At 44.2% G+C, this 26864-nt stretch overlaps 1 protein-coding gene across 2 annotated transcripts; it reads right to left on the reverse strand.

Annotated features, from left to right (window-relative positions):
• Positions 1-8713: 8713 nt before the first annotated feature.
• Positions 8714-23335, reverse strand: ZCCHC10 (zinc finger CCHC-type containing 10). Of its 2 annotated transcripts, none has more exons than XM_066591223.1 (4): positions 23237-23335; positions 16113-16274; positions 11776-11814; positions 8714-9812 (listed from the first exon to the last, which is right to left on the reverse strand). In XM_066591223.1, exons 1-4 carry the CDS (start codon positions 23275-23277, stop codon positions 9530-9532), a joined length of 525 nt encoding a protein of 174 aa, XP_066447320.1. In that variant the 5' UTR covers positions 23278-23335; the 3' UTR covers positions 8714-9529. The 2 variants fall into 2 exon arrangements, with proteins under 2 accessions (XP_066447320.1, XP_066447318.1); XM_066591221.1 differs by having other exon boundaries at positions 11776-11817.
• Positions 23336-26864: the final 3529 nt, after the last annotated feature.

Consider the following 26864-nt stretch of genomic DNA (forward strand, 5'->3'; position numbering starts at 1 on the left):
ATCCATGTCAAAATCCGAGTTATTTTTACACTGATTTTTGAGCGGATAAGCATAAGGAATTTGCCCTGTCAATGGGCAAAACCTGTATGTGGAATTTTATAACAGATGCAGAAACTAAAAAGAGGTGACCTAAAAACCCAGATATCTGGGTATTGCCCTTCCAGTTGTCCTGCCGGAGCTTGAGAGTTTTGGTAGAGTTAGTAATTTCAAAGTTAATGTTCATAAATCAGAGATCCTCAATATAACAATCCCGCCAGCTGAGGCTTCTATTCTTGGAGCATCTTTCACGCTGAAATGGAGAGCTGACTATATTAAATACCTGGGTGTTAACCTTGCCAGTGACCTAAACAACCTATTCGACCTGAACTTCAAACCGAGGCTTGATAGACTCAGAAAGGAGCTTAAGCAATGGCGCCCTCTCACTATACCCTGGTTTGGGAGAATTAACATACTAAAAATGGACTCCCTTCCCTTATACCTATTCCAAACCCTACCACTGAAACTTCCTAAATCTTATTTTGCCAGAATTCACCAATTATCTCTTGATTTTTTTGTGGGCAGGCTCTAGGCCCTGGGTGAAATTTAAAACCCTCATACGCCAGAAGGCAAATGGTGGGGTGGGTTTACCCAGCTTCTCCCTATATCATAAGGCGGCCATATGTAATTGTGTTCTAGACATCCTCCACAATAGATCCACCAAATTCTGGGTGGAATTATAACATGAAAGCGCTCCCATGCATATAGATGGCTCCTTCTGGCTCTCGCCTACAGTGTCCTGTAGAATTCCTGCGGGGACCCCTTTCCTGCAGCGGCTCTTGAATGCGTGGAATGGTTTTGCCTCCCACTTTGGGCCAGTCCCCTTACCCCTCTGATAGGGAACCCAGAGCTGCCCTCACTGCTGGGAGGTTCTTGTGCTCTGGCGGGGGGGGGGGGGGGGGGACTCAGTTCCTCTGCAGATCAGAGATGTTGTCTCGGCCTTGGGTCTTCGCCCGCTGAGTGAGGTATTGGGTGGGGGAGTTCCAGGACTAAAGCGTGGTTTCAATACCTACAGATTAGTCACTTCGTGCGCTCTCAGGGACCCTTAGCTCTTCTCTTGTCTCCTCTCTCCCAGTTTGAACAATTATGTATGTCCTCCACGCCCTTAGCGGCAGGGGTCTCGGTGCTGTATCGTCTTTTGTTGATGGCGGAGACCCATAATGATACGGTGAAGTGTGTGGAGAATTGGGAGGGGGGGCTTGGGAAATCTTTTCCAGGGGAGGCCTTGACCAAGTCCTTCACACTGACGCATTCTCTTTCAATATCCTCTAAATTTCAAGAAACCAACTACAAGATACTATCTTAATGGTACAGGACCCCTTCACAATTAAATAGAATGTATCCCCAGACACCTGCTGACGATGCGGCCAGGAGAGAGGCAGTTTCTTACATATTTGGTGGTCATGTCCACTGATCCTTCCTCTCTGGCGAGAGATTACCAGTCTTTATAACGCAGTTCACAGGGACTCCGTGGTCCTCACTCCAGAGGCGGCCCTATTATCCATGCTCCCAGGACCAGTGTCAAAAAACAAAAACCTCTCAAATTTTTTCCTATGGCTATGCGTCAAATAATCCCAAAATTAAGGAAATCACCCTCGCCCCTACAAGAATTATGTGGCTGGAAACCATTGATCACATTTCCCAAATGGAAGAGCTAGTAGCAAATGATGGTAACAGAGTCGAAAAATTCTATGTGACCTGGACGGCTTTCTTACTTTTTTGGAACTCGAGTGATCTGACCACTTGGCTCCAACTAGGTGTTTTACCCTCATTGACTTGATCAAATTTACAATCCAAGAAGCTATGTAACAAATGCTGCACTCCCCGCTGGCGCGAACGGCTGCTCCTTTTGTTATCCCCAGTTACCCCCTCCCCCCGCTAATTTCCTACACCTTCCCTCTATTCTTTCTAGTACTCTCATGCTTGTGATTGGCCACTGGCCTCTTTCAATTATTATGCGACTTTGGTGGAGTCGTCGGTCTTTACCATAGACCCTCCCGCCAGTCAGTTTATACTCTGAGTCACAGAGAAATATTGTGTACACCTTTTATATGAAGCTGTATCAAAGAGCAAGTATAGTAATATGTTCACAGTATAATGTTTGGTATTGTGCTTCTAAAAGCTGGATAAAAACATTTTAAACGATAAAAAGAGGTGACCTGTCACTTCTGAATGCAGAAATGCACTGAAACTAGATTTGTGGAATCGCATGAAACTCTGCATCAAAAAGATGCAGATTGTGATGTGGACTTTAGAGGCGGAATTCGTGAGGAATTTTTCCACGGTGAATTCCGCTGTGTGAACATATCCTTAGACTACAAATGCACAATGTCCATCAGGTAGTCAGAGAAGCTGTATGGCCATCTTGATATACAAGGAGGGGAGGATCGCTTTAAGGTCATGGGATGGTAACAATCCCCATTGTGGAGACTGTGGGCAGCTATAGTTTTTCTGAATGTGGTATTTGATAAATTCCCATTTAGGTTGATGGTGATTCTCAAGTTTAGAAAGGAGATTGATCATCAATCTCTAAGATAATGCTGCCAAGATATCCAGACTCTCCATATATGTAGGAATTCTGAGAATGTAGATGTGTTACTTGTGGATATTTTTTCAGGAATAAAAGTTTATTTGTCTAAATTGATAGTTTCTCCTATTTTGGAGATCTCAGTAATTTTCCAAATTCTGAGAATAACTAAGTTTGATAATGCCAGCACTTTACAGCCTAGGATTCAAAATTTCAGTAGAATTAGATGGGAGACGATATTCATTAAGACTAAGGAGGGGGATTTTTGGACTGTATAGCCAACTAAGGAAGATAGTAATTGAAATATGGAGTCCCAATATTTCTGTAGAAAAGGGCAGTTCCACAAAATATGTAGTAATGAACCCCTGCTGCCACAATCTCTCTAACAATCTGCCAAGCAATCAGGATATATCTTAGACCAGTGGTTCCCTTTTTCGGCCCCGAAGCCCTTTTTGAAGCAGAAGTTTCTCATGGAGCCCCATGGAGGGTGTGGTCAGGGAAGGGGTTTGAGGCGTGGCTTATCACAACATATGATTTTTATCTCTGTCGTTATAAAAAGGATAGGGCTGTTTAAAAAAAAAAACAGGGATGAACACTGAAGTGCTGAATATACATTATGTTTATGCTTAATCCGTTTATTGATTTTCACATAAACATTAAACCATCATATTTCTGTAAACAAACTTTATGTTTCGTAACGGAGCTACATAGTGGTGTGGTCCATTGCCTATCTGGGCATGGAGCGTTAGCCGGAAAGTTTGGGGCTAGCCCCTTTCGAAGTTCAATAGAGTCCATAATGGCGTGTCCCTCCTTTGGATGTCTCAGCCCGTATGTAGGCAGATGTTGATGGGGCTTCTCTCGGATCTTCTAGTGCAATGATCTTTATGAACGAGCTCTTCTAGTGGTCAACCAATCCATGAAGTAGGACCTCTATGTGCTCATTTTATAACCTAGCCTCTGTCTAAGGCCGCTTGCACATGGGCGGAAATCCCGCGGCGGGATTATCTGCGGGATTTCCGCCACTGAAAGCCTTCATAGGAGTGCATTACAATACGCACTCCTATGCAGACGGCCGCGGTTTGGCCGCGCGAAATGTCGCGCGGCAAACAAACCGCGGCATGTCCTATTTCAGAAACGTCACTCACCCGGCCGCCGGCTCCGGCACCCGGCACATGAAAGAGCCGGGGCTGCCGGGCGCGGGTGAGTACGCGCTCCTCCCTGCAGGCGCTCGGGTCGGGTCCCACGGCGAGAATTCTCGCCACCGGATCCGACCCGCCCGTCTGCAGGCGGCCTAACTCAGGAACTTTAACCAGAACTTTGTTATAGCAAAAGGTTAGTAATTAGAGATGAATAGTAAAGGCCAATTTACACCTAACGATTATCGCTCAAAATTCGTTCAAAGGGCTAAAAATGAGCGATAATGCAGGCATCGTGCACTTTCCATCTGAACAATGATTTTAAGGTGAACATAAAATCCATGGTTCAGTGGCAGAGACAAAGTATATCTCAATAGACCGCATGCTGTATTCTCCGTGGGAGTCGGGAGATTACATTGTATTCTGCTGGCAGCCCCAATGAGAAAAAAGTAGATGTTTGCAGAGCAGGGCGTGTGATTAGTCACACACAAGGGCTCTGCAAACAGCTCCTGGAGGCCCATTTATATGCAAATGAAGATGATAAAGCGTTAATGGACATTAGTGTCCATTAACACTGTATGCAAAAAGATCGCTAAAACATTAAATTGTTTGAAAGATTACACAGATATGCAAGGATTTGTTGTTTTGAAATGAAGAGGTGTAAAAATTCCGTATCATGTCAGGTTTTTTCACAAATCACGAAAATGTGAAAATGTTTTAATGACATTCATATTCGACAACATTTGTAACGTATGAAAATGCAAATATACCTAACATTTACCACTTGGCTCCCCTTGACATTTCCTTTTTTGGGGGGATTTTCTTCGGTGTTCGTCCATACAGTCTGTTTTCAGCATCCAACAATAGTCGGCCATCGTATGTGCAGCCCCCTTTCCCTGATATCTATTTTCCATCACTTTAATATCCTGATGAAAGCGCTCGCCATATTGTTCCGTAAAATTACCAAGATTGTCAGGAAAGTAAGTTAGATGAGCATGAAGAAAGTGAACTTTGACGCTGTGGACCCAGTAGTTTTGGTTTTCAGACCTGCACCATGGGAATAATTTGGAGACACGTGTTGCTATATAGTGAATATGTCGGAGACCTAGCCCTCCTCCCCATCTATCTTTAGTAAATATAGTGCTGGTCACTTAGTTTATGTTGCGCCCAAACAAACTGGAAATAGGATTCTTTTCACATCTGTAAAGCAACATTATGGTAGTTCAATAGGGAGGGTTCAAAATAGGTACAACAGTTTGGGCAGTAAATACACTTTGTAGGTCGAACTTCTTCCTATCTACGATACTTCAAATTTAGTCTTTGAAAGTCTTCCTCCAATACTTTTAGTATAGGATTAAAATTGTGTTGATAAAGTGTTTTTATGTAGAGCTCTTACTGTTATGCCCAGGTATTATATACTTTCATGTTGCCAATCGAAAGGGGACTTGCTTTGCAAATTATATCCATAGGTAAAATTTGGGATTACTTTGAAGTAAGATATCAGTCTAAATTCTTTTTTAGGATTTCTAGTGCATTATCAAGAGATGGTATGGGGTCTGTTAATGTCAGAATAATATCATCTGTGTAAAGAGATGTTAGGTGGGAATGAACACCAATCTGTATTCCTTTAATTAAAGTATTTGTTCTGAGGTCTTGGGGTAATGGTTCTAAGAATAGTATGAAGATCAGCGGAGACAGAGGGCAGCCCTGTCTGGTCCCATAAGTAAATTTATAAATTCATTATTTATAAATGTTTTTTCTTTTTTTCCAAAACATCATTGATAACATTGTTAGGCCACATAAGAGTAATAACCAAACAGAACAAAACAAAAGTGATAATGCACGTTTTATATTGCTGATATGTCACATAAAACTAAACAATCACTGAAAAAGGTCAGATACTTACTGGTACAAGAGGGCAGATAGCTGCATCCCCTCAACATGCAGGTGGATAAACAGCTAAATGAGGGAGCCGATTACACCTGTGAGGGGCACCGATGAGACAGCCACTCACACAGCCTCTTAATATAGAGGGGGGTGGCTGCTTGGTGTATACACCTGCACAGAGTAGATAGAGTGCCAGACCGTCTGATACATGTAGTCCACCGTGCATAACAACAACCTATTAATGACGCCATAATAGTTCGGCGGGCTTGAGGTGCAGAGCAGCCCGCCGAACTATTATGGCGTCATTAATAGGTTGCTAGTCTGCATGGTGGACTACATATATCAGACGGTCTGGCACTTTGTATCTACTCTGTGCAGAAGTATACACCAAGCAGCCACCCCCCTCTATATAGGAGGCTGTGTGAGTGGCTGTCTCATCGGTGTCCTCCACAGGAGTAATTGGCTCCGTCATTTAGCAGTTTAGCTGCATGCATGTTGAGGGGATGCAGCTATCTTCCCTCTTGTATCAGTAAGTATCTGACCGTTTCCAGTGATTGTTTGATTTTATATTTTCCTTTCTGGGATACCGTCACATAAAACTACCAGCCTTAAACAGGCCGACCTATCTCTCGACCTTATAATTAACCGAGTGGAAAATAAAATAATGTGGGGAGGATGTAATGCCTCGATGGGGACCTGTAGTTTCACCCCTTTAAATAATGAAAGGTGGACCCCGACAGGAGAAATCCCTGCTCCATCCCAATAATTCCCACTCGTAATTGTCTTCTATAAAGAACCATAGCCTTTCCTTTCTGCAGGACAACTGACCTTGTTCTACAAGTAACTGGTTGGGGAAGGGAAACCAAAAAGATCTAAGAGAAAGGAGAGGTGGAGAAAGAGAGAGAGAGAAAAAAGAAAAGAAAAAAAAGGGCGAGGGGAATGGGGTTTAGTAGAGGGCCCCCACCTAATGTAGGGTATAGTGAAAGGGATGTGAAGTAGCATCTAGCCATGTGTTCTTCCTGCTACCAAAACCATTTTCTGGAGCCTTTGTGTAATTAGGAATTGTGGTACTCCCAAGGGTCTTAGAATTTAATCCAGTTGAACCATGCTGCCCATTTGCGCTGGCCCCTTCACTAGTTCAGTGCATAATATGCACCAAAACAGGAAATGCTGCATTTTTTTTTCATGTGACCGAAAAATTGCATCAAAAATATGCACATTTGAATAAACCCATTGAAAACAATTGGTTCTACTCACTGCATATTATGCATGTAAAAACCATGCCCATGTATACCACAGTGTATTGATGAATTTCATCTGTATACGAGTATTGTGATGGATCTGGTGGAACCTCTTGTTAAATCTGCTAGAGGTCACCAGTACATCTTAGTTGTCCTTGTTTATGCCAGACGATATCCAGAAGCAATCCCTCTAAAGAAAGTCCCAGCTAAAAATATTGCAAAAGTTATTCCATATGCGTACCCGGATAAAGATACCTAAAGATAAACTTACACATCAGGGGACGCCCTTTTCTGAGCAACTCTCCCAGGCTGGCACAACATGCGGCCCACAAAATGTCATGGATATGATTGTGATGTCAAGACCCAAGCCTAAAAGGACCTACCCTGACATCACAGTCTTGTGACCAGCTACACAGCCAGGGAGGGGATAGTGGGCATCAGCTGTATGACTTGAACCTGGCATTGAACACGTAGCTGACACCCTGTATCCAACTCTTGTTGCATGGCTGATGTCAGGAAAGGTCTAGTAGGCCCCAGGAATCCAACAGCGGTGCAGGAACACTTTTGTCCGGAAATTCAAAATAGAGGCTGGAGCGCTTTCTCACTGAGCTTTTTCTTTTCCTTTTCTTTTTTTTTTTTTTTTAAGAGAATGTTAATTTTTGGAATGACATTTTAAAATGGGTAATAAGAAGAAATGGAAAAAGTAGTGTAATAATGTCTCATTAACTACATGTAAACGGTAAGAAAACCTTCAAAACATGTTTAAAATGTGTAACCCTTAGTAAAGCAAAATAGTTTAATGATTAAACTACAGAATATTTGATTTTAAGCGTCTTTCTTTGTAAGCAAAAGGTAATGATTAAAGTCTAATCTTTACCTCTCTATACAAAGTATGCCGCTAAAAACTGAACCCAAGAGGTATGCCTATTTCAATTATAGCCCCAGCTGCTGGCAAGTTGCGCAAGTCTGGACCATCCGTACAACAGTTGCTCACTGTAAAGGTACCCTTAAGAGGAAAGGCTTCCACAAATGGATTGCACATCTGCACTTTTAAGTTTTTATTTTCACTGAAGGTATGTTTTCAAAAGGGTTTCCAAGGACAAAATGGTAATTATGAAAAATGCTGAAATCTAGGAGGAACAGCCAAGTACCAGGAATCTATACTTTTATCTGCTGCCCTGAACCCTCTTCTTCGTCCCGTGCAACCACCGATCTACCACTGTGTTTAAATGCATGACTTTTGCAGTAAACTACAGTTACCTACAACTTCCAGCACGCAGAACGCTTGATTCTCGGCCAGTACTGTAGCTCCGCCCACAACTCACAGGTCCTGCAACTTACTAGCACCAACCTCCCTCTCATTGAGAAAGCCTGCTGAAGCAGAGAGGAACTTCTGGCACTATGAACTGCACCTGAGCAATACAGCGCAGTACATCCACTCCTGTCCTCCCATCCTGCACTGCTCACAGGAAGTTGGAGGCTATGGCCAGAGGAGAAAGCAACAAATGCGGACAAAACATCAAAAAGGAAGCAAAGACATTTTTCAGGTGGAGGGGCATGTGACATAGAAAATGAAATAGCTAGACCAGGTAAAATGAACCTATTAAAAAATGACTTTTTGTGATGATATACATTAGATTTCCATAAGTTCGTCTGTGCCCGGAATACCCCTTTAAGTATTTAATTTCTTCACCCTTTAATCTGGTCATAACCTATACATTCGGGATTATAAGCCAGTTTACAAAAATTTTAATTTGTAAAAGCAAAATTTAAAAACAAAAATTAAATCTCCTTCAATGTTACAAAATGGATAACCAATAAATGACAAATGTAAATACTTATAGGAAGTTTATATCATCTTGCTTAAACTGCAACAACAATAGTGATAATAGCAAAAAAGACAGATGTTTATTAACCAAAAGAACTTTAGTACAAGATGACGTTATTCCTTATTGTGCTGTAGTAGCCTGCAATACAGGAAAAAGTCACAGGCTTATTTATTTACAGACATGGCACTTTGAAAATGACACTTAAAACTCAACTTTATCATAAATTGCACATATAAAACAACCTATCGGAACAGCTAAAAGGATGGGCCCTTTTCCATGTTGCTCTCTCAATAAAAATATAACATTGTAGCCCACTGAGCCCCTGTGGACACAACCTTTCATTAACCCATTTTAGCATGTGATTAGATAAATTCATCTTTATTATATACCACTATAAAAATAATCCCCCAAAGCTGCCATGTTCAGGACTCTTCAGCTGGGAGGTCAAACCTTTACACCCTGTTAACTCTTGTTAAACTATTGTTTTTATATTTGCACAGACAACATATGTACATTTTAAATTATCCTCCGAGGCAGATGGACTGTAGACAGTATTATGTCCAAATTGTTTTAGTACCAACAACTTCTAAGTGATACTTGGTCGATCAAAGTATAAAAACGGAGAAAAAGAATATAAAGGCGTCTGCCGTCAACATTTGGGGAGGGTGAAATACATTACTTTTGCAATCTGTATTTTTAGTGAGAACTTAACAGTACTGAAATCAACAATGACAAACTTATAACTGAAGAAGGGCACCAAGGTTGGTGTCATTCAGGCATTTTATCAAAGTACTGGACCTTGTTTGACTTCTCTAAGGAATATCATCCCAACATAGACTTCTTCCGAAATCTTCAGACAACATTTTAACATGACTAATTCTTTCGTTTCTTCCTAAGTGGCTCATCTTCTGAGCTACTGTCTTCTTCGCTGCTGCTACTGCTTGTAGTACCGCTGCTGCTGCTGCTCGTTTCAGATTCGGACTCCGAGTCAGACTCGGACTCTGATGAGGAGTTCTCCGATGAAGATGAAGAACTGGAAGATGTGTCTTCAGATGAGGAGGATGAACTGGAGGTGTCCTCACTGTCTGACGAAGGATCGTTATCAGAGCTATTGCTGCTTGAGCTGGAGCTACTGGAGCTGGTGACACTTTTTGATCTAAAAAGATGATGAAGAATTATTCGAGTATATTGCAAATTTAGAATCCACCAGGTTAATATTTTCAATCATGGACACTTCTAATTAACAAATTAAAAGGTATTGAGTAAAACAATCCTTTACTGCCTTTGTCACATTGTGCACAGTGAATTGTTACAGAGCTTCACTACCACCTTTTGAAATTCCTCAAGAAAAAAAAAACAACATAAAAACAAGAATTTCAAAACATATACAAATGTGTGCAAACTGATGCCATTTGGCTACTCTTCCTCATTGACCTCTATTCTTTTATGATCTCGATGGCAATGTAAGAGGGTTTTGTTTCTAGGAATAAATCTGAAGTAGGCCGAGCTCCTCCGGCCAAGTAGGTGGCTGTATAGGACGTGATCACCAGCACCCACATGTGTGTTACTGCACTTGGACTTATGTAGAATCCTAAGCTTCTCATTTTCTTGAAGGAGTATTATTGTCTCAGCAAATAAAGTCCCATCTTTTTGAATGCCTCATTTTTAACCCTTTCCAATCCAATGTCAGGCCTGCCCCGACATCATCATTTTCCTCCACAGCTCCGATGTCGGGACAGGCCCAACACTGCAGTGCAGGAGTGCATCTGCACCCGATCATCAGACACATCGGGTGCAGATGCACTCCTGCACTGGTCCTCATCAAGGAACCCTGAGGAGAAGGCAGAAAGGGTTAAAAACCCTTTCTGCCTTCTCCTTTACACATTACATAGCGCTCAATTAGCGCTATGTAATGCACGGAGATTCCGTTGTCACCTGAACCCCAGCTGTCACATGATTGCCAAGCCGGGAGGCTGAAGGGAGAATGCGGAAGTAATACTTCCACATTTCCCCCACGGTGTAGTGCGCACCTGCACCCTCCTGAACTGTCAGATCAGGAGGGTGAAGGAAAAAAACTTATATTTTCACATCCATTCTCTCCAGCTCCAATTTATTTGGAGCTGGGGAGAATGGATGAGAAAAAATAAATGGATTGGAAAGGGTTAAACCTCTAATTTTTCTAAGGCTGGTAATGGACTTATGTATCCTGGCCTGACCAAGGGGCTCCTGACCTGAACTCTGAGCATCATAGGAATCTAAGATCCTTGTTAAGTATATTGAATATAAATATCTAAAGTGCAAAAGCATCATGTCGTAGTCAGCCTACAATCAGAGAAGTCTATTCAATGGGTACATATAAATGCCAACCCTAACATGCCTGTTAGCAGAGCCTTCATCCAGGGGTGGCATCATCTCATTAATGCTAGGCTTAAGAAATGCAGCAGAGCAATTAAATCTCATAATTTAGTGTGATAATTTCTCCCTCCAGTGATATTGTTCCATCTGTTTTTGTGTGACTTGTTTTAAACCCCTAATATTTCCAATTCTGATTTTTTTAGCCATGTACACATATTTTGGTAAGTGTCTCCTTTTTTAGTGGGTTTCTGCATTTGTGGAGTGCAATACTGTGAGTTACTACATTACGAAATTTACACCTGGTTACTAAGGATTTCCCACATGAATCTCTAATAGTCGGTGTTATTCTTTCTAGTAACGAAATTGGTTATCTAGAGTTACAGTACAGTTATTATACTGGTGTTTTGCAACAGCACCGATGTGATCATCATGTGACCATCAGCAGATTTGTATCCTTTGACAGGCACATGCTGGACTCCACTGACTATACTGGGGTCTGTCTGGCCAGCATTTATCAATACAAAATAGTGCAGCATACTGCACTATTCCACCTGGGCCTTTTTACAGGATGTGTATTGGAGGCCAGATGTCAATGGGGCCTCATACATTTAATAGCTAGAGTAATCTGATGACAAAATAAAATACCCCAGAGGGACCAACTTTGTGACAAAACACCACCAGAATATATTTGAGTGCTTTCAATATACTTATGATGCCCATATAGTATTTAGAAAACATTCTTGACTTGCATCATTGATGCCTACCTCTTCTTCCTCATCTTTGCTTCTGGTATATTGTTGCCACTACTGGAAAAAACAAAACAAATATAAGAACAGTAAATAACGCAATCTGAAAATATTTACTGTCATAATTCAGTGCTTATTATGGGCACACTTGCTTTATAATTAGGCCTCATGCACACGGGCACACACGGATTCCACAGCGAAATCCACCCGTGCCCGCAGATATGGGCATTAACCCTTTGCAACCCAATTTTAGATTCAGGGTTTCCTAGGTTTTCTCTTTCTGCCATTATACAATGGCGCAATCTGCTGGCTAGAGCCAGTGCTGTGGTATGGAACATGCTGGAGAGGCTTCCCACAACAGAGCGACCAGTAATATACAGTAAGAATACCCTGCCGGACGTCTTCTGACATCGGAGCTGTACAGCCCTCAATCAGAATGTCTTCAGACGTCAGACAGTGGATTGGAAAGGGTTAAAAGACAGGTTCTTATCTCTCTGGATCCAGCGTGGGTCTCCTCCGTCGCGGCCAGACCTCCTTTCTTCAGCGCGGCAGATGCGTCCGGGTGGGCCAGCCGACACACCCGATGCATGTGCAGTGCCTTTTTTCTTTTAATCTCCTGCTTTCCCATGGATCCGCGGCATGGCTTCCATTGACTTTTAATGGAAGCCATCCCTGCGGGATCTGCATGAATATAGAGCACACTGCAATTTCTTCCCGCACGTGCGATCCGTTTGTTGGGAGAAAAAAAAAAAAAAATCACATCCGCATGCTTTTAGCTGCTCTGCGGAGGGCTTGATTTGCGGATCTCCCGCAAATCAAATCTGCCAGTGTGCATAAGGCCTTAGCTGCATTATTGGATCTCCTCAGAGCTGAGAGCATCTAGAAGTGTACACCCACTATCAATAGCACCAATAGTCCTAGTTATGTAGCAGGTAAATGTAAACTCACCAATGACCCTTGTTGCTGGTGAACATGGGTGTAGCTCACGCAATACAAACAAGAATTATCTTTGCATATACATACACACACACACACACACACACACACTTCCGGCCCTTGGAACTACTCATGCAAAAGTCCTACAAATCTTCTGTATGGTAAATAGAATTCTGTGCATATTATAGTAACAGGCTATGTAAGGATATGTGAAACACTGCATTCTGCCATGTACATTCAACCTAGAAACTGGGAAAGGCTTCTAACATATGCCAAAGGTATGCGGATCCCATATAAAACATTATGTATTTAGGTCTGCATACAGTTGTTTTCTCTTTTAAACAATGGTGGCATACACAGATTTCCCAGTTGGGCACACTCGTATAACGCAGCATGCTGCAGGCGGAGGCGAATATGCTCGCACTTTACTTTCTTAAAATCAAAATGGAGATTGGTGAAATTATTATCATAGATATAATCAATTCTGATGCCGTAAAGGTCATTGTTACGTGGCGTGACTGATAAGTGCAAATGCAGCCCAGTGACATTTAAGGCCTATTTAGACAACAATAATCACTAAAAATTTGCTCAAAAGCCATCTTTTGACCAATAATTGTTGTGTCTAACTGCATGGACATCATGCCGTTTACATTAAGCCGTCGCTGATCATTGTCTTTCAACGTGCTGAAAGAGAACCATGAGCCTTATCAGGGATTCACAGCAGGATACAGCTGATACTATTGTTTCAGCTGTATCCCGCTCCCTGAACACAGGCAGGATATAAAGAACACAGCTGTCCAGCTGTGTTCTTCATACTCCACACAAAGCTCACAGCTGTACACCAGCTTAGTGCTCCGTGAACAGCCAGGGTATGAAGAACACAGCGATGTAGCTGTGTGCTGCATAGCCTGCTCGGTGCGCTCAGCTGTATAACAGCCGGGCGCTCCGGGCAGAGAACAGCTGAATGCAGAAGACAAGCGGCCCCACTTGTCTTCTGCATATCCCACTCAGAGCGCTCAGCTGTATAACAGCCAGGCGCTCTGAGCAGAGAACAGCTGGATGCAGAAGACACACGGCCCCACTTGTCTTCTGCATATCCCACTCGGAGTGCAAGGTGATCGTTCAACGTTTGAGCGATCACCTTGCGCTGTAAATGGACACAACGATTATCGCTTAAAAGTTGCTCAAGATACATCTTTTGAGCGATAATCATTGTGTCTACATGGGCCTTTACACTTGGCATTGTTGCCAAGTACACAGCCATGTCCTGGTATATAGTGGTGTGAACTGTGTTCCCCATGTTTTTTTTCGTTGCAAAATATATGGCACGCTATGTTGTACCAGTATTCTGTATACATAGCCCTAGCAGTAAACACTAATAATACAATGACTAAATATTAGCACCGCACCACGACTAAATATCCCCATAATGAGACTGCATAACACCACCATGTGACAGGATGCTACAACGTGTCACTTGATTTGAGGCCCCTAAACAGACACCATCACATGATACTTCTGGGGAATAACTTTATAAACATATCCGTGTATAAACTGTTAGTTCCAGTATTATGCATAAAATGCACTTACAATGTAGCGGATGTGCCATTGCCTTGTACTCTGTAGTGTGTGTAGTGCAGCGAGGTGTACTCTAACTTTTTCGGTGCAAATGCCAATCAGGCTGGAAGTGAGGGCTTAAATACTGGACTGTTACTATTCAGGATAGCGGCATTGCCCCATGACTTGAGCTGTACTTGGCGTACATGACTTCATTTTATACAGAATGCTGACACTGACAGTTTATACAGGAACATCGTTAAACAGATATTTCCTAGGGATATTATGTAATGGTGGTGATTAGAGACTTTAAATTAACTGACAAGTCCCCTTTAAGAACCAGAGTATTATTTCAAGTAGCTAGGACCATGAGTGGGAGTGAAGTGATTATTTATATTACTCTGCTCTGGCCGCTCCAGCAGAACTGCATGTACTGGTGCTCGCACTGGAGCCCCATGTCTTCATTCATATTCTTTTCTTCTTTGCTGTCCTTTTAACCCCTTAGTGACAGCCAGTACGACTTTTTACAGCGGTCGTTAGGGGGCCTTATTCTGATCAATACGCTTTTTTACAGCGCATCGAAACAGGCCAGCACGGGTCTTCTGTGCCCGTAGGAGCAGGGGCTCAGCTGACTAACGACTGGGGGTAGAGAATCCTCCGATTCAACCCATTTACCTGTTCACATGCTGCAATCAATTAAAGACAGCATATAAAAGACTGACAAGAGGAACATTCATCGGACATCCACGAGCTGATTGCAGGGTGTCAATGGCTAGCTATGGCATGGGTCGGCTTTAGAATGACCTCCAGGTCTACCATCTACGGAGGCCTATGAGCTATTACAGTGTATTACAAGGACGATCAGTGGCAGTAAAATTTAAGGTTCCATGGTGGGACAAAACGTAAAAAAAACATATAAAAAAAAATAAAAAGCCAAAACCCTATAGTTCCTCCTTTACTCTGAAAAAAAACATCACAAATTTTGTATCACCACGTTTGTAATAACCCATATAAAAAAAAACTAACTCATTATTTAACCCGCACAGTGAACGCCATGAAAAACATATATACAAACATGACCAAAATTGCTAATTTTATATATCTCACCTTACAAATAAAGGATTAGAAAGCGATCAAGAATCATATGAATCATCAAATGGTAGCATTGGAAAATACAACTTGCCCTGCAAAAAAAAGACCCCTCTCACAGCACCATTGGTAGAAAAAAAAAATGTTAGATGCCTTTGAATGTGGCAATAAGAGCTTGTTCAGACGTGCGTATATCGGCCGGGTTTTCACACCTGGCCTATATACGCTGTCCCTCTCTGCAAGGGGAGGAGGCGGGCCTGGCCGGGAGCTACTGCACTGAGTTCCTGCCCCCTCTCTGCTGTTTGCAATGGGAGGGGGCGGGACGGGCGGAACGTAGCTCTGCCTCCGTTTCGCCCTCCCATTGCAAACAGTGGTGAGGGGCGGAAGCTCAGTGCACTGTTCCGAGCCAGGCCCACCTTCCCCCTTGCAGAGAGGAACAGCGTATATTGGCCGGGCGTGAAAACCTGGCCGATATACGCCTGTCTGAATAAGCCTGTAAGCTGTAAACTATTGATGGCCTATCCTTAGGATATGTCAAAATGTCACATGCATATTATATCTTGCATGATCTCTGGAGCATGATGCTCACATTTCACATTACAGTGTATTCAGTTTGAAGGAATATCTACAGATTCAAAACCTGTGAAAATATATTTTCACAGGTTTTGTATCTGTAGAAATTCCTCCACAATGAATGCACTATAATGTGAAATGTGAGCATCATGCTCCAGAGATCATGCAAGAAGTCATACATAATTCAAGAGTACATTCACCTTTGTCCTAAAAGCAATCTAGCCTCTTTGTCCTTTAATGTTCTCTTTAATTCAGCTGTTCTGGAGGGTCGGTACAGATACTTTCTTTTCCCAGTACATTCATAGCTCCAGTGACCCATTTCGAGGCACTTCTGACAACGTACATTCTGCTTGTTTGCCTCACTGGAATTCAAGAACAGATAAAAGTGTTAAGTATACAACAAAGCAATTTTAGATTTACAGTAAAGTATTTCTTTTGTAGAAAACATTACCCAAAACTAGACATTTTTACCTTCTCCTCTTGTTTATAGTTTGGAATTTTAGCCATACAGCTCATCAGGATCAGTGACATATCAAGTCAATATGCATTTTCTTGTACTGCAAAGTGCATCATTTACAGTTAAGCTGCTTTCACACAGCCAAGTAATTCGTGCGAGATTTGTGCGATGTGAAGCGCACGCATATGAACCCTGTTCTTTTGAATGGTGTCATATATGGGAGAGATTTCTTTTTCGCATCGCGGTGCAAAAAAACCCCAAAAAAACTGCATCCCCTATCTTTGGGTGTTCCCTCGTAACGTACCGGATATTGTTTTCAATGGGGCTGGAAAACACATTGCGCGGCGAACATTGTGCATGCGAGTGCGATGCAAGGTTTCCCATTGAAAACAATGGAAAACACTGGCCGATCCCAACTGTACTGAAGTGATGGGAGGCGTTTTTGACACAAAAACGCATTGCATCCGTGGGGTCATCGCACGTGCGCGATATTGGGCCGTGTTTCATAGCCTGATGTTGCGTTCGGCCCTGTGAAACGAAGTCTTAGGCTCTTTGCACATCCCCTTTTTTCAAATCCAGCGCTGTTTTTGTCTTCAAATGAAACCATAGGATTCAAAAGGTGAGACTCTTTTCTATCCAGCTAAAAAGAAAAAAACTGATAAGGAAGGAAACCGACAGAAGCCTCTGTCTCACCTATTAACCCTTTGAAATCCAATTTTGGATTCAGGTTTTCCTAGGGGGCTTTCTCTTTCTGCCATTATACAATGGCGCCATCTGCTGGTTAGAGCCAGTACTGCGGTATGGGACATGCCAGAGAGGCCCGACAACAGAGCGGCCAGTGATATACAGTAAGAATACCCTGCCGGACGTCTTCTCATATCGGAGCTGTACAGCCTTCAATCAGAATGCCTGAAGATGGCAGACAGTGGATTGGAAAGAGTTAAAGCCTATGCTTTCATTCCCATACAGTTTTCTGCATGCAGGACACAAACCAGAACCGAACTAGCTCTGGATCGGAAAGACAGTATGTCAAAAAAGATTTACTCTAGCAGTTTAAGGGCTTATTCAGACGACCGTATATCGGCTGGGTTTTCACGACGGCCGATATACGATGTCCTTGTCTGCAGCGGGAGGAGGCGGAAAGAGTCGGGAGCAGTGCTCGGAGCTCCCGCCCCTCTCTGCCTCCTCTTCAGCCCTCGCCACTATTTGCAATGGGAGAAGATGGAGCTAAGTTCCGGGACTTAGCCCCACCCCGTCCCCTCCCATTGCAAATAGTGGCAGGGGTGGAGAGAGGGCGGGAGCTCAGAGCACTGCTCCCGGCTCTTCCAGCCTCCTCCCCCTGCAGAGAGTGACACCGACATATGGTCGTCTGAATGTGCCCTAACTTTGTTCAAGCTACTAACTTATTGTGTTACATGATGCTTGCATCCTTCCACTTGTGGCCGTTGCACAGATTCTGAGGGAGTGTCCCGGGCAGCAGAATCGTATTGTTTCTGGTTGATGTATGAATAAAATAAAAACAAAAACCTGAAAAAAACTGGCATGTACTGGTAAATAACACATAAGCATAGGGGAAATCAATGCTCACAGACCCCTAAAGTGTGCCCGTTTTAGAGATACAGTACCAATGTTGAGGGGTCTGTACTTCTGAAAAGAACCCTCTTGGCCAAGACAGTGATTGGATCTACCTCCAATTGCAGCCAGCTTCTATATACAAAGACACGATCAGCCGTAACATTAGAACCACTGACTGGTGCTGTGAACATTAATTATCTTGTAAGATGGCACCTGTCAAGAAGTGGGATTTACAGGTGTAACCAAAATTAACTAAGGCCTCTTTCACACAGGCGTTGCGATGCGGGCAGCCAAAAATCGCACGAACGAGAAAGCCATGACCAAGTCGCCACCAAGTCGCCGCTAAATCTCGCATTTTCTCACATGGCCTGGTGCAGCGTATATTCCGTCAGCCAGGGGTAGAGAGTTTAATGATGCTAAACTCCCTCCCCCTCCCTTTACCAGCTGATCGTGGCAATAGAAGCCAATGGGAGCTGCCGGTAAAGGAAGAGGCTGGGAGTTTAGCAGCACGAGCCACTGCTAAAGTCTCTCCCCCTCCCCTTGCTGGCAGCTCCCATAGGCTCCTATGGCAGCTGCTGGCTTATTTCGGCCAAAGGATAGGTCAACACCTATCTTTTCTGGCTACCCCTAAAAGCGTCTGGCCAGACTCTGCAGCGTATGCACTATCTTTTCCAGCCGACCGTTTTTTTACGTGCCGGAAAAAATGCCCATCTGAACAAATGCATTGGGGTCCAACGCTGCAGATGGTCAGGGGTATGGCAATATAGCCATGATAAAACATTCATGTGAATAAGGCCCTAACAGTTTAGGAACATGTTCTGTGCGACAGCTTATTTTATAGCAGCTCTCTGAAGTTCACCTTTGCTACATCTGTACTTGGCAGTAAGTGAACAGTTCGTTCTTGAAGTTGATGCACAGGATGAAGGAAAAATGGGCAAGTGCAAGAATCTAAAGAACTGTGCCAAGGACCATATTGTGATGACTAGACGAATGGTTGGGAGCAGCTCAAATATGGCGAGTCCTGTGTGCTCCCGCTATGCTGAGGTTACTGTCTACAGAGATAATCCAAAGAATAACAACTAGTGAAGTGGTGACAGGGTGTCAGGCGCAGTGAGCAAGGGCAAGACCAAGCTGTGGTGCTGATGTCGGCCCACACAGTGTATGACACCCTGCTGTATGGACTGGTCAGAGCGCCCCAGATCGCACTCCAATCAAGCATCTGCGGAATGTGCTGGAATCTATGGAAGCCGCACCGCACAACTTGCAGGACTTTTATGTTCAGGGGTTGTAAAGGTACCTGTATGATGGAGGTCACGCGGGGAGGGTTTTCAGAAGCTCCCATGGATGTCCCATTAGGCCTACTTCACACAGACCTATTTGCGTGTGCGAGGAAATACGTGAAGTGGCACTGTGATGGGACTGCAGCACAGCAAGGAACTCCCCCATTCACCTGCATCGTGGTGTTGGTTGTACGAGGTGTCAGTTTTATACAGCGTACAGTACAGTGTAGTCAACTAGGTTATTGTGGACTCCAAATGATACGGAAGCAGTGGCGTCCGTATCACAATGCCAGTGAATGGTTGCGTTTGGGGCCCATTTACAGCCGACACCCACCCTTCACAGCTCCGATCAGTGGTGCTGCTGATCGGAGCTGTTAACCCCTTAAATGCCGCAGTCAATTTAGGAGTGCCGTGCGGTTGCCATGGCAGCCTAGAGCATTCTGAAAGCCCCCAGGGCTATCATGGCAGATTGCATATCGAGCCAAGCCATGCCTCTCTTCATACAGCGTGGACGTTAGCTGTTTATTATAGCTGACACCCGTGGGCAATAGCTGCAATCGGCTGCACAGCCGATCACAGCTCTTAACCCTTTAAATGCCGCTGTCAGTTCTGGGGGGGGGGGAAAAAACAATTTTGCATCACTGCGTCCATAAAACTGTGCTCTATCAAAGTGACACATTATTTGCCACACGGTGACCGGAAAAAAAATTAAAGAACGCCAGAATTGTGTTTTTTTGGTCAGCCCGTCTCTAAGAAAAGCTGAAATAAAAAGCAATCAGTCGGAGATAACTTGAAAATCGGTTGGGGACTCACTGCTAAGACCCTAGCCAATCTCCTGTAGGGACTCTAGTGTCACTGTAGGGATCACTTCTCCTCCCTGCAGTAACATCACTCTCAGGCCTCCTTCACACGAATGTCATTTTAGCGCTCCGATAGCCCCGCTAAAAGGGGGGGAAAAAATCACAGCTATCGAAGTGCTAAATTTTGTGAACGATGATTAGCCGTGACCAAATGGCGGCTCTTCTCCACAAGGTTACACGGCTGGCTGCGGCGTCTTGCAGGGCTCTGACACGGCAGCCCAGAAATCCCTTGGTCGCTGGAACAATGAAAGGCAAATAATTTGTCTGCAAGAACCCATAGGAAACTATTAGTTCTTCTAGATGTGGTTTTTTGACGCGCCTGCTCTGCGTCCAATCTACATTTGTGTGAAAGAACCCTTAATGAAGCGCCGGCCGCACAATCATTTCAATGGGGCTGGTGGAGACAGCAGGGCGGGTGTGCTCAGGTACTGGACAGTCCCATATAAAGGGATTGGAGCGCTGCTGCACCACCAGCACTTCATTCAGTGCCCTCCTCCCTGTGGGGGGTGTAGTAATCCCACAATGAAGAGAATGGAGCACAAAGTACCCCCAATCATGATAGAGGAGGGGGATTAGGGGATAACCTGAGATTCTGCGCCGTATTCCTTACTATTGGCTGGTGGTAAAGCTGAGGGCCAGCGTCGTATGTTGGCGGTGCTTAGTCCTCAGCGGGGTGATCATGCTGGTAACACCCCGTATGGGGTCCATCTCTGTGAAAGGTGCTCCACCAGTCAGACATGGCTGTACTGCGGATGGCACTGAGGTTGGGTTCACATCACCTACATCCGGAGGGCCGCCACGGATCCAAACCAAAGTACTGGAAGAAATAGCGCAGCATGCAATCCTTCGTCTTCCAGTAAAACACAGCCGCTGAGCAGAACCCGAACGGACCGCATTATAGTCAGCGGGGGCCGCGCAGCTCATAAGGCCGGCCCGATCAGTCAGGGGATTCACCTTCACACAACCGGATAGGAATGGCTAATTCTGTGATTGTTGTTCGAACCGCGGGAATATGACTAGGTAGGGGAAAATGAGAATGAAAGCGCGCGCAAATGAGAATGAAAGAGCGCGCGCGCAAATGAGAATGAAAGAGCGCGCGCGCAAATGAGAATGAAAGAGCGCGCGCGCAAATGAGAATGAAAGAGAGCGCGCGCAAATGAGAATGAAAGAGAGCGCGCGCAAATGAGAATGAAAGAGAGCGCGCGCAAATGAGAATGAAAGAGAGCGCGCGCAAATGAGAATGAAAGAGAGCGCGCGCAAATGAGAATGAAAGAGAGAGCGCGCAAATGAGAATGAAAGAGCGCGCGCAAATGAAAATGAAAGAGAGCGCGCAAATGAAAATGAAAGAGCGCGCGCAAATGAAAATGAAAGAGAGCGCGCAAATGAAAATGAAAGAGAGCGCGCAAATGAGAATGAAAGAGCGCGCAAATGAGAATGAAAGAGCGCGCAAATGAGAATGAAAGAGAGCGCGCAAATGAGACTGAAAGAGCGCGCAAATGAGAATGAAAGAGCGCGCAAATGAGAATGAAAGAGAGCGCGCAAATGAGACTGAAAGAGCGCGCAAATGAGAATGAAAGAGCGCGCAAATGAGAATGAAAGAGCGCGCAAATGAGAATGAAAGAAAGCGCGCAAATGAGAATGAAAGAGAACGCGCAAATGAGAATGAAAGAGAGAGCGCAAATGAGAATGAAAGAGAGAGCGCGCAAATGAGAATGAAAGAGAGCGCGCAAATGAGAATGAGAGCGCGCGCAAATGAGAATGAGAGCGCGCGCAAATGAGAATGAGAGCGCGCGCAAATGAGAATGAGAGCGCGCGCAAATGAGAATGAGAGCGCGCGCAAATGAGAATGAGAGCGCGCGCAAATGAGAATGAGAGTGCGCGCAAATGAGAATGAAAGAGCGCGCAAATGAGAATGAAAGAGCGCGCAAATGAGAAGTAAAGAGCGCGCAAATGAGAAGTAAAGAGCGCGCAAATGAGAAGTAAAGAGCGTGCAAATGAGAAGTAAAGAGCGCGCAAATGAGAAGTAAAGAACGCGCAAATGAGAAAGAGAGCGCGCAAATGAGAATGAAAGAGAGCGCAAATGAGAAGTAAAGAGAGCGCATGAGAATTAAAGAGCGCGCGCGCATGAGAATTAAAGAGAGCGCGCGCATGAGAATTAAAGAGAGCGCATGAGAATTAAAGAGAGCGAATGAGAATTAAAGAGAGCGAATGAGAATTAAAGAGAGAGCGAATAAACATGAGTGCGAGAATGCGAATGAGAGTGAGAGCATAAGGGCGCATGAATGAAAGAGAGAGAGCGCACGAATGAGAATGAGCGAGCGCGAATGAACATGAGAGAAAGCGAATGAGAGCGCCCGAATGAACATGAAAGAGAGAAAGTGAATGAGAGCGCGAATGAACAAGAGAGAATGCGAATGAGAGCGAATGAATGAGAGAAAGCGAATGAATGAGCGAGCGAGAATGTATTGTGGCCTGTGCGATGTTCTGATGTCATTCCCTGCTTGCGAGTTTTCTTCCGCAGACAATATAGTGTTCGTACGCAGGAGACCGCAGGCATACGCAGCCATTCGCCATCTATTAACATGATCACTCGCAGGTCTTCCGCTGTGGACATCCACAAGCAGGATCTGACCCGTTGGTGTGCGCCGGCCTCATGCGGGTGCTGCGGCGGGCACTATGGGTTCCATTTTAATAAAAGCAATGCGCACGGTTAATTTTATTTCCGGGCCATCGCTTGTTAAAACTTGTGAAAAGTCTGAAAGAAGGGGCCCCGTTTACTGGAGCGGCGGGTGCTGCCGGTGGGGGCGGCGCAGGTGCGGGCGGTCCTCGTGGAGCCATATTGGCAGTCAGGCAGCCGTGCTGCGGGCGCCAGGTCTGCCAGCGGCGGCACTATGGCCGTGGGAGGAAGCTTCCCCCGTCCTGCCACCACTACACGCACGGAGCTTCCTCCCTGCTAATGGCTGCACGGCCGCCAGGACGTGCACATAAATCCTGGGAGCGGACGCCGTGCTGGCTCAGCCCCCTCCCTCCTCCATAAGGCGCCATCGCTGCTACTGCAGCCCCAGCGCATTTCCCGCCCAAAATGACGCGAGGCACAAATCTCCCGTTCCCCTCACTCCTCCCCCCGCGCTGCAGCACCAGGTCCTACTTACGCCTGCCTACGAGCGATCAGCCGGTGCATGGGGGTAGCCATGTTGGTGAGAGCCAGGCGCCGCCCCGCTGCATGCCGGGCAATAACAGTCTGCAGGAAATCTTGCTGAACGCAGCTGCTGCTGGTGGCGTCATGGCGGAGGCGGCGGCCATGTTTGACGAGGGCAATGTAGTCCTAGCTGCCAATCCTCCATGCTTTCTAATGAAGTGTTGGCTGTTCTGCGGCATTCTCACTGCCCTGTATCCGGCAGCTGTCGTGCTGTGTCGTATTGGCCTCTAACTTCCCTCAGCCACATGCAGCAGCAAAACAGATGTGTATAATGGCGCCCTCACACCTGCGCACGCCTCGGCGCTGCGGGTTTGCGGAACACGCAACGCTCTTTTTGCATGTGTATCGTTATAATTTACTTTTCCTGCTCGTCGTGAATATTTAGACACGCAAGAAATAAGACGCACGCTTTAAACGGCCAATTCAAGATGTATTCTGCATCACCTTGCGTATTCTGCGCACCCCCCATTGACCGCTATGGGGACCTTTGGTGCTCAAATGTGCAGAAATGTAAAATATGTCGTGTATTTATTTTTTTCCGGGACCGAAATGCATGAGAAATATGAAAAATGTGAACAAACCCATTAAAATCTGAGGGATCTATGCTGTGCGTATCGTGCGCCCAAATACACAGTGGAGCGGGTGAAATACACGGGCGTAAGCAATGTTCGGTTTCATAACTATACAGGGTATTTATGTAACTGAAATGCGCTTACGCCCCTATAAATGAGCCCCGAAAGAGGAGATCTGCTTTAAACCCCTTCATGACGCGGCCCCCCCTTTTTTTTTTCCATTTTCATTTTTTCCTCCCCCCTTAAAAAAATTGTAACTCCTTTATTTATCCATCGACGTTGCTGTATGGGGGCTTGTTTTTTGCCGGACAAGTTGTATTTTTTAATGGTACCATATAATATACTAAAAACGTTAAAAAATTCTAAGTGGAGTAAAATGAAAAAAAAAAAATGACATTCCACCATCCTTCAGTGCGTTTTGTTTCTACGGCGCACAAACTGCACCAAAAACGACATAATAACTTTATTCTATGGGTCAGTATGATTACTGCGATACCAAACTTGTATAGTTTTTTTTTTACTATACTTCCCTTTTTTTTTTCAAAGAGATTTAATTTTGTTCAATTATTTTCTGCGGTCATTTTGTGCGCGCAATAACTATTTATATTTTTTCGCCGACGTAGTTCAGCAAGGGCTCATTTTTTGCGGAATGTCCTGTAGCTTCCATTAGTACTAATTCGGAATACATACGACTTTTTGATCGCTTTTTATTGCGTTTTTTCTAGAAGACAGGGTGACTTGAAAAGTGCATTTCTGGCGTTCTTAATTTTTTTTTTCGGACGACATTCACCGTGCGGGGTAAATAATACTAGTAGTAAATAATACACTACTTTGATAGATCGGACTTTTACGGACGCGGCGATACCAAATATATATTTTTATTTTATTTAGATTTTTTAATTATAGATATGGCAAAAGGGGTGATTTAAACTTTTATTACTTTTTTTTTATTTTTTACAATTAAAAAAACTTTATTGCTCTTTTTTTTACTTTACTTTTAAGTCACTCTGGGGGACTACAATGTGCGATACTTTGATTGCTCCTGCAGTATGACGTAATGCTATAGCATTACGTTATACTGCATTCTGACAGGCAGCCTATCAAGCCACCCCACGGGGATGGCTTGATAGGCAATCTCTCAAGGCAGCCCTGGGGCCTTTCAGAAGGCCCCCGGCAGTCATGACACCTGCACAGCTCGCCCAATCTCACCGCGGGGGCTTTAAATGCCGCTGTCAGAATTGACCGCGGCATTTAAAGGGTTAATAGCCGAGAATGGCCGGTTGCAGCTATTGCCTGCGGGTGTCAGCTGTAGTAAACCTCTCTGCATACATACACTGACGATCGAGGACGTAAATGTACGTCCTGGAGCGGGAAGGGGTTAAGGTGATGACATTTCTGAGAGGATTATGGCGCATTTTACATAGTGTTTCACCACGTCATTGGGGGGGGGAAAGAAATAAGTCATATGGAGCGCTTATGAATGCGCCAAACAAAGTGCTCTAAAATAATGCTTTGTGGAAGGGCGCCTCATAAATAGAGTGAAGATTTGGCTGTCCTCGTTTTAAACAATTTATTCTTTAACCCCTTTTTTTTGTAATTTTGGTCTATAAAAAATGCACCATTGTCACTACATTTTGCATGTTTTTCTGCGTGTGGCCATTTTTTTTACATCGGTGTTGCATGCGTGTGTGAAAAAACGCAAGGCACAAGTGATGTCAGTGTTGTAAGTTCCCTTGGAAAACGGTACACGAAAAAGAACACAGCAAACCTGGATGCTAAAGTGTTTTTGATGCATTTTTTTCCCTCGCTCATTGCATCGCTGCAATTCTTGAGCAAAAGTCAATAGGAGTTTAAAATATTAAAAACACATCACATTGCACAAAAATCGCAAGTTCATGTGTTGCAATAAAAAGGAGGCTCCTTAGGGAAACATTAGCTAGAAAAAAAAACGCAAAAAGATAGGACATGCCACGATGAATCAAAACTTCGCAATTGGGTATGAAACCATTAAAAATCATTGATTTCAGAATTCTGCGTTTGCACTGACTGTCGCGTCGCACGATTTTATCACCAGTGTAAAAAGAAGCCTCAGGCCGCCTACACACGTGCGAGCGCGATATGGGGCTGTGAAATTCAGTACCTGCGGATGCGAGACACTTTTCTGTCAAAAATGCCTGCCATCACTTCTGGAAACTCCCCATACCACTTAATTTAGCATAATTTGCCTTGCCACAGCAAGTTTTCAAAGCCATGGTCAATTCCTGCACGACCACACAAAATCATGCCCAGCCTCCTCCTTCAATAATGAGTATATTCCAACTACTGATTTTAGGACTTACCAATAAAGAAATACACAAAACATTTTCCCCATTCTTAATGAAAAATTAAGATAAAACACATATTAGGTATTGCTTTGTGCTAGATCATATTTTCTCCAGCAGGCTTTGGGGTATTTCTGTAGCTTCCAAATTGTATAGTGTGCACACATCATTGACCAGATCAGACACAAATGCTGGTCTAAAACTGGGAGAGTCTCTACCCAAATGTGTAGAGTCTCAGGCTTTTATTATAACACATGATAACCGCCCTTTAATGGGCATGCAACAGATTACATCAGTAACATATATATATATTCTTATTCGCTGGGTTATATAGAATTCCCCACCTCCCCCTCTCCCCACCTCTCTCAAGTAGGAGCCTTTGTCTTAACAACGTGGCCAAACCTGAAAATGAAAGTAAATATCTCTTTGTTGAAGAAGATTCTGTGTGGGGGGATGGGGAAGGACTGGGAAAACACTCAAGATGAACACGAGCAATAACATATAACACTGTGATTTAACTCTTTCCTTATGCAGCAGAGTTCCACATTAGGCTGAAGTCACAAAACACACATCTTTTCACCATTGTCCAGCAATTACTATAATGAAATTATGCAGTCATTAGACTCTAAGGGCTCATGTCCACGGGCAAAATAAGAATTAAAATCCGCAGCGGATTTTAACTCTTCTT

This window comes from Eleutherodactylus coqui, chromosome 2 (assembly GCF_035609145.1).
Source record: "Eleutherodactylus coqui strain aEleCoq1 chromosome 2, aEleCoq1.hap1, whole genome shotgun sequence".
NCBI lineage: Eukaryota > Metazoa > Chordata > Amphibia > Anura > Eleutherodactylidae > Eleutherodactylus > Eleutherodactylus coqui.